At 34.4% G+C, this 14,159-nt stretch overlaps 1 protein-coding gene across 4 annotated transcripts in view; it reads left to right on the top strand.

Annotated features, from left to right (window-relative positions):
- PAK2 (p21 (RAC1) activated kinase 2) overlaps positions 1-14,159 on the top strand; it is a 123,081-nt gene that overhangs the window by 83,595 nt on the left and 25,327 nt on the right. For 3 of the 4 annotated variants that reach the window (XM_077117965.1, XM_077117961.1, XM_077117964.1), the window contains exons 5-10: positions 1,272-1,303; positions 2,262-2,369; positions 7,815-7,947; positions 9,754-9,817; positions 12,411-12,459; positions 13,060-13,172. In XM_077117965.1, the coding sequence (XP_076974080.1) occupies positions 1,272-1,303; positions 2,262-2,369; positions 7,815-7,947; positions 9,754-9,817; positions 12,411-12,459; positions 13,060-13,172 (499 nt within the window). The remainder of the gene's footprint in view (positions 1-1,271; positions 1,304-2,261; positions 2,370-7,814; positions 7,948-9,753; positions 9,818-12,410; positions 12,460-13,059; positions 13,173-14,159) is intronic. The other variant, XM_077117966.1, reaches the window with a different exon arrangement.

Here is a 14,159-nt window from a genome sequence, read left to right as displayed (position 1 = left end):
CAGTTGGATCCTTCATACTCATTCTTGTGTTCTCTTTTCTTACAATTTAATTTGGTAGAGAAACAATATCATTTGTCTTACAGAATTTCCTTCTGTGTAGTTTGCTAAATAATCCTCAGATTATTGTTTAATATGTTCCTCTGTCCTCTGAAGTCATATGTAGTTTTTAAAAACAATTTGATTAAGGTAAACTCTTATGTGTGCTTTTAATTAATTGTACTTAGACTGATTATATCCTCACAGAAATAAGGAGCAAGAAGGAAACTTTAGTAGCCTAGTGTATCCGTAGGATAGGGGTCAGACCTCTTTTTAGAATTTGTCAACTAATACGTCTATGCAAATTATTGGAAAAAACATATTGACCAGAGAATGATAAATCCATTTCATCTAAAATATACATTAAAATTTATGGGCATTTTTAAAAGAAAAATAAACAAAACTTTTTTTTCTTTAACTCCAGAATGAATCCTTCAGTGTTTAGTCTTTATGAATTGAATTTGCCTTTAAGGATTTGATTTTATAATGGTTAAATTTATGTCAAGAATTTTGCTTTGCAGAGATATTTTCTGGATGGTCACTTTAAATTCCTCCATAGGCAGTTTTCTGGAGAAAATTATCTTTATGAATAAATTTCTGTTTTGTTTTCATGAGTACAGGTTGACAATATATTTTCAAATAAGTTTTTAAAATACCTTCAAGTGTAATTGACATGCCATCAAATTTTCCCATTTTAAATGTACAGTTCAGTGATATTTTGTAAATTTATAGAGTTTTACTGAAGAATTGTGATTGATTTCCTTGGCCTTGTATGAATTCTCCTTATTTGAATATGGATAAAGTCTTTTTTCTCAAGACTTAATTCCACTTAAGGTGAAATCCATCTAAACCTAAAATTGTGGCACTGTAACCCATACCAAACTCTGAAATCTGTTCTACAGCTGATTGTTGTATTTGTTATTTTTCACAAAAAAAGAAAAATAAATATTTTTTCTAGCTTCCAGTCTCTTAGAGCAGCTAGCAGGAGAAATCTGAAATAGTGGAGTGGTAACCCATAAAAAACTCTGAAATCTATTCTGTAACTCTTTGTTGCAGTGTACTTTGAAAACCATTGCTTTTTCTTACTTTTCTTTGAATATGTTTAATATAACAATAAAAAAGTTTTAAAAAAAATCAGTCTAAGAGCATTTTACCTGATCTGCTTTATTTCTTTCTTTTGTTATTAGAAGTTTTATTTCTTGAATTGTTAACATTATTTTCTATTTCATATTCAGAGAAAGATGGCTTCCCCTCTGGAATACAAACAGTAAGTTAATATGTTATTTCTTATAGCGCTTGTTCTAATATAGGTTTCCCAGAACAAATCTCAGTTTTTATTTGCTTTCTAAAATAAATTACAGCCATCAGAAATAAATAATTAATGCAGCATTTTTAGCTAACCAGTTGATTAATTGCAAAAGCTATATTAAGTAAGTAGAATCTCCTTGGTATGATACTTAAATTAAGTAAACTTTTTATAAAGGCCTTGAGAGCAATTTAGCTATTTTAAATAGTGTTTTCTTATATAAACATGAATACAAAGAACTTGCTAGCATTCTCATCTCCCTTCCATATCCTCCTTTAGGCTCCAGTCTATTGAATGTAGGCAGCAGAAACATACTGGACTATCGAAACATGTCATAGTCTTTAGTGTTGTCTGAAACTTTATCTGTGTTATCGTGCAATCACTGTTACCTCCTTGAAAGAGTCAATGCTTTATTTTTAGTTCATCAATTAGAAGGAAATGGTCTTCTGGAGTTATATGGGGATTAAATGAAATAACATATAAAGTACCTACCTAGTACACATCTAGCACATAGTAAGCCTGAGCAAAGGATAATTCCTTTCCCTTTGGCTTCATCAGCCACCACATTTTCTAGTTAATGTGGCTGCTTTAAAAGCCCAGGTGATCTTTGCTTTCAGTGTTAACAAATAAATTGATCTTTACAGTTAGGGCATTATACATGTATTTGTTAAAAGGATGTAAAAACTTCTCAAGAAAATTTGATATTAACCATATGTATTTAATATTTCATTAAACTTAACTTTTCCTTAACTCATTAATAGTCTTACCTTTACTTTTAAAGTAATTAGGTTAGAAACAGTGAGGTTTTATCATTCTGAGATGTGCTTTTAAAGAAATAGATTTTCTTAAATTTTTAAAAGTTAGCTAAGATTTTAACTTTTTATTTTTACTTTTATTTTATTTCATGTGATTAATGCAGCTGAATACAAAGGGCTCAGAAACATCAGCAGTAGTAACAGAGGAAGATGATGATGATGAAGAGGCTGCTCCTCCTGTTATTGCTCCAAGGCCAGATCATACGAAATCGGTGAGTACTCAGTTAGTGAATTGGGCTGTGTGTGTGCATGTGTGTTTTTTAAAGGTCTATATTTGACATTATATAGTTTCCAGTGATTATTTTTAAAAAGTCCTCAGGCTTAAAATATTTTAGTATGGGGAAATTTACTAGAAGGTCTTTACCAAGGTATGCTGATCAAAAAAACAAGCTTTTTAAAAAGTAATGCTTAACTCATTATTCTTTTCTATTACACTTTCTTTTCCAGACTATTCATCTATTTCTCTGGCTTCCTTTGTTTATCTCAGTGCGGATAACCACTGTTTCTAAAATGTAGTTGTTATCTTTCACCCAAAGTATGATTTTTACCTCTCATTTTACATTTTTCTCGTAGCCTTGATATTATTGAAGAGGTTGCTGAAAGTGAAAATTCCTAACCACATTAACTTTTCTAATAAAGAAAAAAGAAAGTCTGTTTTGCAAATAAAAGGCCTGAATGAAATTTAAGTGTAATCAGATAAAAAATGTCATACTAATAATAGAGCAAAAAGAAGCACAAGTTTAAAAATCGTGTTTTTACCATAAAAGAGAAATAAAAAGGAAAAGAATAGAAACTTCAATATTGCAATAACTATCATAAAATTCCCACAAAAATTTTATGGGAAAATTTTCCCATAAATTTTAACAATAGTGACCTTAGATGGAGACAGAAGGAAAGGAACTACTGCAAGTCCTATCCTTCTCCTACTAATACAAGTGGGGAAGCTGCTGTATCGTGAAGTATGATACAATGTGATGATGGCAAAACTGACAGATAAAGTCTGAGGGCTGCCATTGAATCCTGATTTAATGATAGCAGGCTCTGTATTCTTTAGCACCTAGAACTGGCTGTTTCAAATGAAATGGTAAAGATTTTTGTGGGAATTTTATGATAGTTATTGCAATGTTGAAGTTTCTATTCTTTTCCTTTTTATTTCTCTTTTATGGTAAAAACATGATTTTTAAACTTGTTCTTCTTTTTGCTCTATTATTAGTATGACATTTTTTATCTGATTACACTTAAATTTCATTCAGGCCTTTTATTTGCAAAACAGACTTTCTTTTTCCTTTATTAGAAAAGTTAATGGGTTTACAGAACAACCATGCATAAAATACAGGATTCCCATATACCACCCTACCATTCACATCTTGTATTGGTGTGAAATATTTGTTAAAATTGAAGATAGCGCATTTTAATAATTGTAGTATTTACTAGAGGCCATGGTATAAATTAGGACTCAAAATTTGTATAGAGTAGTTCCATGGATTTTTTTTTCCAATTTATCAGTTTACCATCTAAACGATGTAACATTTCCCCTTTTAATCATATTCAGATATATATAGTGCTATGAATTGCATCCACAATGTTGTGTTACTATCACCACCATCCATTACCAAAATATTTCCATTATTGCAAATAGGAACCCTGTACATTTTAAGCCTTAACTTCTTAACTTCCCATTCCCCCCCACCCCATCCCCCTGTAACCCACATTCTAGATTCTGACTCTGTGAGTTTGCTATTCTAATTATTTCAAATCATTTTTGTGTCTGGCTTATTTCACTCAGCATGATGTCTTCAAAATTCATCCGTATTATCACATGTATCAGGACTTCATTCCTTTTTATGGTTGAATACCATTCTGTTATGTGCATATACCACATTTTATTTATCAGTTCATCAGTTGATGGAAACTTGAGTTGCTTCCATCTTTTGACAGTTGTGAATAATGCTGCCATGAGCATCAGTGTGCAAATGCCTGCTCCCTGCTTTCAGTTCTTTTGGGTATATACGTAAGGGAGAAATTGTAGACAGACTTTTTTTGTTTGTTCGTTTGGTGTTGTTTTTTTTCAATATCTATATTGTAAACCTTAACAAACATACATACATTCTGTACATGGTATACATTCAGTGGCTCACAATATCGTCACATAGGTGTGTATTCATCACCATGATCATTTTTTTCAACATCTGCATCTCTCCAGCAAAATAAGTAAAAAAGAAAGAACTTATATCCCACACCTCTTACCCCTCCCTCTCATTGACCACTAGTATTTCAATATACTCAATTTATTTTAACCTTTATTTCCCCTACTGTTTATTTCTTATCCATAGTTTTTACTCATCTGTCCATACCTTAGATAAAAGGAGCATCAGACACAAGGTTTTCACATTCACATTGTAAAAGCATATCCTTGTGCAGTCATCTTCAAGAAGCATGACTATTGGAACACAGCTCTACAGTTTCAGGTACTTCCCTCTAGCCACTCAAATACACCAGAAACTAAAAAGGGATATCTATATAATGTGTAAGAATTACCTTTGGGATAACCTCTCAACTCTGTTTGAGATCTCACAGCCATTGACACTTTATTTTGTCTCATTTCTATCTTCCCTCTTTTGGTCAAGGTTTTCTCAGTCCCTTGATGCCAAGTCCCAGCTCATCCCAGGATTTCTGTCCCATGTTGCCAGGGAGGTTTACACCCCTGGGAGTCATGTCCCATGTAGAAGGATGAGGACAGTGAGTTCACTTGCCATGGTGGCTTAGAGAGAGAGGGGCCACATCTGAGCAACAAAAGAGGTTCTCTGGGAGTGACTCTTAGGCCTAATTTCAAATAAGCTTAGCCTATCCTTTGCAGGGATAAGTTTCATAGGGGCGAATGCCAAGATCAAGGTCTCAGCCTATTGACTTGGTTTTCCCCAGTGTTTGCAAGAATATCAGAAATTCTCCCAATGGGGAAGTTGAATATTTCCCCCTTTTTACCCATTCCCCCAAGGGGACTTTGCAAATACTTCTTTATTCACTGTTCAGATCACTCTGGGATTTAACGGGGCATTGCGCTAACCTTAGCAAAACAACAAAATCTCATGGCCCTATTCACAGTTCTATGTACTTATGCTGTTCAACTAAACTGACCATAAAAGTTAAATTAGGAAATGCACTAGTCAAAATATAAATTTTGCACCAAATAAACATTTCTTCCTTTAGTCTCACATAGAAATTGAAGCTTTAAAATATATGAATGTCCATCTACTTTCAACACCCTGCAATACTGACATTCCATTGTTCTTCCTCATGCAAAAACATTTTTTAATTTGTACATTTAATCCCATCATTGTACACCGTAGGCACTCCTAAATTATGCCGTCTCAGTCTTTATCATCTATCTTTCCTTCTGGTTTCATACATGCCCCTAGCCAAAATCTCTGTCATTCTCACATTCAGCTTCATTCAGTGTACCTACATTAATGTACCATAATCAAGTAGTATTGTGCTATCGATTTCTGAATTTTGACAATCAGTCCTGTTGCACAATCTGTATTCCTTCAGCACCAATTACCCAATCTCTACCCTATTTCTATCTCCTGATAACCTGTGTTCTTAACTGAAATTCTCTAAGTTCACTCATTAATGTTAATTAATACATATCAGTGAGACTATATAGTATTTGTCCTTTTGTTTCTGGCTAATTTCACTCAGCATAATGTCTTCAAGATCCATCCATGTTGTTAAATGCTTCATGACTTTATTCCTTCTTACAGCTGCGTAATATTCCATCATATGTATATACCATAGCTTGTTTAGCCACTCATCTGTTGATGAACATTTTGGTTGTTTCCATCTCTTGGCAATTGTAAATAATGCTGCTATAAACATTAGTGTGCAAATGTCCGTTTGTGTCCTTGCACTCATGTCCTCTGAATAGATACTTAGCAGTGGTATTGCTGGATCAAATGGCAATTCTATACTTAGCTTCCTGAGGGACCACCAAACTGCTTTCCACAACGGTTGTACCATTTGACATGCCCACCAACAGTGGAAAAGAATGCCTCTTTTGCCACATCCTCTCCAGCACTTGTCATTTTCTTCTGTTTTTTTTTTGTTAATGGCCATTCTGGTAGGTGTAAGATGATATCTCATTGTGGTTTTAATTTGCATTGCCCTAATAGCCAGTGAAGTTGAGCATCTTTTCATTTAGCCATTTGTATTTCGTCTTCTGAGATGTGTGTGTTCATGTCTTTTGGGCGCCCCCCCCCCCCCCCCCCCATTTTTTTGCATGGACAGGCACCAGGAATCAAATCCAGGTCTCTGGCATGGCAGGAGAGAGCTCTGCCTGCTGAGCCACTGTGACCTGCACCCTCTTTTTTTCACAACCACACAGTCACATTGTGAAAGCTATATCATTAGACAATCATTTTCAAGAAACGTGACTCCTGGAACACAGCTCCACATTTTTAGGCAGTTCCCTCCAGCCTCTCCACTGCATCTTGACTAACAAGGTGATATCTATTTAATGCGTAAGAATAGCCTCCAGGATAACCTCTCGACTGTTTGGAATCTCTTAGCCATTGACACGTTCTTTTGTCTCATTTCACTCTTCTCCCTTTTGGTCGAGAAGGTTTTCTCAGTCCCCTGATGCTGAGTCTCAGCTCATTCTGGGGGTTTTCTCAGTCCCTTGATGCTGAGTCTCAGCTCATTCCAGGATTTCTGTCCCACATTGCCTGGAAGGTCCACGCCCAGGGAGTCATGTCTTATGTAGACAGGGGAAGGGGGGTGAGTTTGCTTGTTGTGTTGGCTGGAGAGAGAGGCCACATCTGAGCAACAAAAGAGATTCTCTTGGGGGTGACTCTTAGGCCTAATTTTAAGTAAGCTTGACCTATTCTTTGTGGGGTTAAGTTTCATATGAACATACCCCAAGATTGTGTGCTTAGCCTATAGCTTTGATTGTCTGTACTGCTTGTAAGAATATCAAGAATTCAACTTGGGGAAGTTGAATTTTCCCCCTCTCTCATCATTCCCTGAAGGGGACTTTGCAAACACTTTTCCACTCACTGATCAAATCACTCTGGGATTTATCAGGGCATCACTCTGGACAAACCCACAAAATCTCATGTCCTACTCAAGGTTCCATGTACTTATGGTGTTCAATTGAGCTGTCTACTTAAGTTATATTAGGAAATGCACTAGTCAAAATATAAATTTTGTACCAAATAAACATTTTTTGCTTTAGTTTTACACATAAGGTAAAATTTTAAAATATTCATTACTATCTATTTTCAGCACCCTGCACTAATGACATTTCTTTGTTCTTCTTCATGCAAAAACATTTTTAAAATTTGTACATTTAGTCACTATCATTATACACTCTAGGCATTCCTAGATTATACCATCACAGTCTTTATCATCTGTCTTTCTGATTTCATTTGCCCCACCCGTTTTTAATACAATATATGATACACCAAAGAAAAGTGTTTTGCATTTCTTTTTCTTATTTACATGACTTTTTTACAGTCTACAGATATTATTCTCATTCCTTAGAACAGTGAAAGAGACAACTTAGTTTTGGTTAAAAAATCAAAGGACTGAAGAGCATGCCAGTAAGAATACCTGAAAATATTTTTCCTTAAATCTCAGTCTTACAAACTTTCTCTCTGCAGATTTACACACGGTCTGTAATTGACCCTATCCCTGCGCCAGTTGGTGATTCCAATGTTGATGGTGGTGCCAAGTCTTCAGAGAAACAGAAAAAGAAGACCAAGATGACAGATGAAGAGATTATGGAGAAATTAAGTATGTTAACTACATTTTGTATTGTTCTTCAAGTGTTAGCACTCTTGAAACATTTATCTCAGGTGGATTTTAATTTGTACCTTGTATCTTGGCTTAAAGCATAAGGAATAAATTGTTACCTTATAGGGAAAAAAGCTTCAATTAAAATCTAGTGAAGCCAAAGTAGTGCTCTTCTTTGCTAGTTTACTAGTCCTCTAAAAGATAACTAGTGAGCAGGATCTCTGCAATAGTATCTTTTTGTTGTTGTTTGGGTTTTTTTTTTTTTTTTTTTGCATGGGCAGGCACTGGGAAAACGAACCCCATCTCTGGAATGGCAGGTGAGAACTCTGCCTGCTGAGCCACTGTGGCCTGCCCAATAGTCAGTATCTTTGGAAGCAATGCTATTTCCCCTCAAGACCAAAGCTAAGGGACAATAGTTGGGAATCTTGTAAAAGGCAATTTGTATTTATTTATGAATGCCTATAGCTTCTCAGTTTGAACCTACATTATGTTCCTTAATAACTAAGCAAGTTGACCTTCCTGTATAGATACATGTGTAAGCATAAAGTCTTTTCCAAGGGAAAATATTTTTTCTGTTTTCCTTTTCCACCCATCAACTCCTATTGGCCTAGATTGAGCATTGGGAATAATGGACACAGTGTGAGGGAAAAGGTAGCAATACCACCTGATTGCAAGTCCACTACAGCTATAATTTGAAGTGAAGAACACTAGCCTATAGGGATCAAGGAAAAATACTTCATAGATGAATTGTTTTGAACATTGTGTCCCCCATTTATTTGGTCTTAATTTCTCAATTTAAAACGTAAACATGCTTTCACTCTGCCATTCTGTAGACATATGTAAAATCCCCCTTTTTAGGGGAGCTACTTTGTTTTAAAATAAATTAGAACTATATTTGTAACTATTCATTTGCGACCTTTAACCATCAGGTCCCTGATCCTTTTAGTGCCTTTTTGCCCTTAGCATCTTATTGTAGATCCTGTTTCACTGCTTCTTGTCTTCAGCCTAAATGGCTAACTTGAAGTTGGGTATCTGTGTAAAATTGGGTTGTTTTCATGAGTTTCTTTTATATTTCCCTGACTTCTTTTACCTTGAACAAGTAAAAATTTAGTGTGGTTTTCTTATGTTTTGACTTGCTGTGTAATAAGAATATAAATTGTGATTTTATGTCGAACAACCTAATTTTAAAACCTGTCCCTTAGCAATGACTTTGTGCACTTTCCTAAAACCAATGTATGCTTAGTTTGTATTAGAGTGATCTTTAAACTGAAAAGTATTTTCCTAAAAGTATGGATAGAAAAGGATATACTGGGAGAATTAGAAAAGCCATTTAGGTTCATTATTCTTTTGGCTATCATTCATATATTATTTATGATAGTAACTTACCATTAGACAAATACATTTCAGGTAAGAATGAAAACAATAGGGTGACCAACTTGAATTTAATTGGTTTTAAAACCACAGGTCCCACATCCTGGAAGACCCTTCAGTTCTGGGCAAACTGGGATGGATGGTCACCTAAAAAGTGATTTTGGGGGGGAAAGTAACAGAATAAGCAAGACTTTCTTTAAGAGGAAAATAATGTGTCTTCTTGCTTCTGATACTCTTTTACTTTTATTACTTAAGTTTCTTTAGTGTTTTGTGTTTGAAGTAAACATTAGTTTTGAAACTTTAAGTGTTATGTGTGAAAACCACTTGTTCTCTCCTGAGTGGTGTTTATTAAAAGAAGTAATGATACCAAAATTAATTTACTATTTCAGAATTCTTGACTGAGCGTCCAATGTTTTGTTGTTTTGTTTAAAATAGGAACTATTGTCAGCATAGGTGACCCCAAGAAAAAATATACAAGATATGAAAAAATTGGTCAAGGGTAAGTATATGTGGTTGTTATCACCATGTTAAGATCTTCCTAGGTGTACCGCATGATACCTCTTTTGCCTACTGACCTTGAGCGCTTGAGTGGAACCCTTGGGGATTTGTGTAAATAATAATAATAATAATAATAATAATAATACAGTTATTTCTACATACTGTTTTTTTAAAAAGAAAAACTATACTAGCTAGCAATGCTTTTACACCATCGTTTTTTTTTTTTAATTATTATTTTTTGGGTGCGTGGTCCTGGAATCGAACCCAGGTCTCCCACATGAAAGACTGTTGGTTTTTATTTTTTATTTAACTTTTAATTTTGAAATACTTTCAAACTCACAGGACAGTAGGAAAAGTAACACAAAACCCATACAGAGAACTCCAGTATCTCTCTCCATCCAGATACCCAGACCCACCAACTTTTAACAGTTTATCTACCCTTCCTTCCTTCTTTCCTTTCATCATCCACCTGTCTTTCTAGACATTTGAGAGTAGGTTGTATATATTATGCTCCTTGAGCACTTAATATTTCGATGTGCATTTCCTAAAAATAAGGGTATTCACTATATGATGTTCAAGAAATTTAACATTAATATAAAGTTTACAGTCCATTTCTAATTTTTTCATATGACACAATAATGTCATTTTGGACATTTTTCTCCTCCATTATTATATCCAGTCCAAGATCGTATACTGCATTTACTTGTCATTGTCTCTTTAGTATCTCTCTTTTGTGTGTATAAACATGTTCAACATAAAATTTCCATCCCAAGCATATAATTCAGTGGGATTAATCCCATTTTTACAGTGTCTTTTCCAGTTTTTTCGTATGACTCAGTAGTGTCCTTTGGGCATTTTTCTCCTCCATTATTAGATCTAGTCCAGGATCATGTGCTGCATTTAATTGTCATTGTCTCTTTAGTGTCTTTCTCTCTCTTTCTCTCGTGTATATAAACATATATACAACATAAAATTTCCCATCTCAGCCAGTTCCAAACATACAGTTCAGTGGAATTTATCCCATTCAGTGTTGTGCTACCCTCACCACCATTTGTGACTGGACCTTTCCCATCACCCTAGAAAGAAACCCTGCACCCGTATGTCTTCCCATTTCCGGTTTCCAATTTGTTTCTTCATTACTCCCTATTTCCCTTTTCCAACTTTGTTTCTTCTTGAATATCTTTTCTCCTTGGTATTAAGGGATTAGATGGTTGCAACATTTGCCAGTCAAATATATATTAAAAACAATGAGAATATTTACTGCAAGATTATAGGCAATAAAAACATGTACTCTAATCAAAATCTTGATCTTTGAGACTATTGATCCTCTGGTTTTTGTCAACTACGTGGTGTACAATCAGTGGCTCACAATATAATCATTATAGTTGTGTATTCATCACCATGATCATGTTTTAGAACATTTGCATGACTCCAGAAAAAGAAATAAAAAGGAAATGATTCATACATCCCTTACCCCTTACCCCTCCCCTCGCATTGACCACTAGTATTTCCAATTACCCAATTTATTTTACCCCTATTACCTATTTTTTATCTGTATTTTTTAATTCATCTGTCCATACCTTGGATCAAAAGAGCATCAGACACAAAGTTTTCACAATCACACAGTCAAATTCTGGAAGTTTTATCTTTATACAGTCCTCTGCAACAATCAAGGCTACTGGAACACAGTTGAACAGTTTCAGGTACTTCCCTCCAGCCGCTTCAATACACCATAAACTAAAAAGGGATATCTATATAATGCATAAGAATAACCTTCAGGATAATTTCTCAACTCTCTTTGAAATCTCTCAGCTGCTGAAACTTTATTTTGTCTCATTTTTCTCTTCCTCTCTTTGATCAAGAAGGCCATCTTAGTCCCATGATGCCAGTCCTGGCTCATCCCAGGAGTTCTGTCCCACTTATGTGTTTCTTTTTAAGAAATAAGTTCAACTGTAATGTTTACTTGAAAAGAAAAAATTGAAAATCATCTTAATATTCATGAGCATGGTAATGGGTAAATTGTAGTATATTTATATAGCTGTTAAAATTAATGAAAAAATAATATTTATCCATATGGATGACCATCACAGTTACAATGTTGAATAAAAATAGCATGTTGTAGAAAAATACACATAAGTGGAACCATTTGTACAAAGTTAGAAATTATACTAAACATATTCTATAGGGATGCACACCTATGTCCTATATACTTGAATATGGAGAAATGAATGCAGATGATGCACATCAAGCACAGTATCAGCACCAAACACTTTACCTTAGGTAGAAGGGATGATGCCATCAAAAAGGGCACACCAGAAATCTTTAAATGTTATCTTAATCAGGGAAGTGGATACATGGATGCATATTATATTTTTCTTTATACCTTTATGTAGATCTAAAATTTTATCACAGTTTTATGTTTTGACACAAGGATTACTGCTTTCTCTTAACTTTCCCCTTTCCTTTTAAAGATATTAAATCCTAAATGTTCTTTATTATTATTGTTGTTGTTGTTAAAGGTATAAAGTATTTGAATGTGATAAATGATAGTGATTTAGAAACCTTAAACCTGGTTGTGTCTTTTCTCCCTCTAGGGCCTCTGGTACAGTTTTTACTGCTACTGATGTGGCATTGGGACAGGAGGTATCTACTTTTTTTTGCATTTCTGGGTGTTGCTTAGATTTTAATGTAGAAGGAAACTAGATAAACCTGAGAGTAATCAGTGGGAATATCTTTCCAAATTTAGTATGTTGTAAACACAGCCCTGTGTAATTTTAAAGCACTTTACTCATTAAGGGGAACAAGAAGGAATTATAAATATAGTTTGATAAATAAGCAGATATTTAAAAATCATTTTTCCAGGTTAGAATGAAAAGAGGATTAATTCCTGGCTCTGGGCTGGCCTTGGATCAGTTAGTCAACTTCAAGATAAAGCTAAAAATATTTAGGCTTTATATACTGCAAAACATTGTGTGTAGGCACTATGGTAGTAAAAGTGTCACCTATGAGTAAGTAATAATCTCATTGTAAAATACAATGTATAAACAATAAATGAAATTATTAACTGGTTGGTATGTATAATTTTCTAAGATAATTAGGAAATGTCTTCTGTTTTTTTTTGCATGGGCAGGCATCAGGAACCAAACCTGGGTCTCCGGCATGGCAGGTGGGAACTCTGCCTGCTGAGCCACTGTGGCCCGCCTGGTTTTCTGCTTTTTAAAAAAATTTCTATTCCCCTTATAGGTTGCTATAAAACAGATAAATTTACAGAAACAGCCTAAGAAGGAATTGATCATTAATGAGATTTTAGTGATGAAAGAATTAAAGAATCCCAACATAGTTAACTTCTTGGACAGGTAAATATTAATATTTCTACAATGTTAGTACTAGAATTTGAAAATTTAGGGGGGGAGGACAGTACTTGGCCACTTTCATTAGACTAGAACAAAATGCAATGCTAAGAAGTAAGCTTTAAAGGAGGAAGAGAAGAGGTAAAACAGCACATCGTACTTTGGAAAGTCTTTTTCCTACATGGATGTTAATTGGCAAGAGGGAAGACAGAGGACATTGTTGATGGAGCTTATGTTCGGTGCAAATGATCAGAAGCACAAACATTAAGGAGCAACTGACTTATTCTTGTTTTAACTAGCAGGTGTGAGATTGGCCACACAGTTTTTTAACTTTTAGGTCAATTTTTATTTTAAATGCTGTCCTTCATGGGCTAATAGTGAATGTTTGTCTATCTTGGCAATTGATGTTAAATAGTGGAGTGAAAAAGCAGTATTTCTGTGTATGTTATTACAGCTGTTTTTGTTTTTTATTTTAAGCTTTATATATGTGCGTAAAAGAATAGTAGAAAATGAAAAAGATAGTAGTGGTCATATGACATTAGAGGATTATGGGTGATTTTCTTTTTCCATACTTAAATCTGTTTAGAATAGGAAAAAGATAATATGTTTTGGACTTTAGCCCTAGTTATGAGGACTGTGTTTGTAAAAGTAAATTCTCCAGATACCTGGAGACTTAAACCAAAATTTACATTTCCTTGCTTGTTAAAGTAATAGTTCAAGTCAGTAACGTGGTGGTTTGAATATGCCATAGTTTAGAATCAGTTGTAATTGGCTTCAGATTCTGGCTCTGTTAACTACCAGCTATGTGACCTTGGATGAGTTAATTAACTTTTCCAAGCCTCAGTCCCCTTCTTAGTAAAGCAGGGCTAATAATTCCTATAATATAGGGTTATTTTCATTGGAATAATATATATACATGCCCAAATTATAATTGTGGGCATAGTTTAACTTTAAAATCATTCAAGGTGATTGAATGAACATCAGTTATTTTTC

Source organism: Tamandua tetradactyla, chromosome 10 (assembly GCF_023851605.1).
Source record: "Tamandua tetradactyla isolate mTamTet1 chromosome 10, mTamTet1.pri, whole genome shotgun sequence".
Classification (NCBI taxonomy): domain Eukaryota; kingdom Metazoa; phylum Chordata; class Mammalia; order Pilosa; family Myrmecophagidae; genus Tamandua; species Tamandua tetradactyla.
Note: the sequence above shows the minus strand (reverse complement) of the source record. Positions and strands in the feature narration are given on the sequence as shown.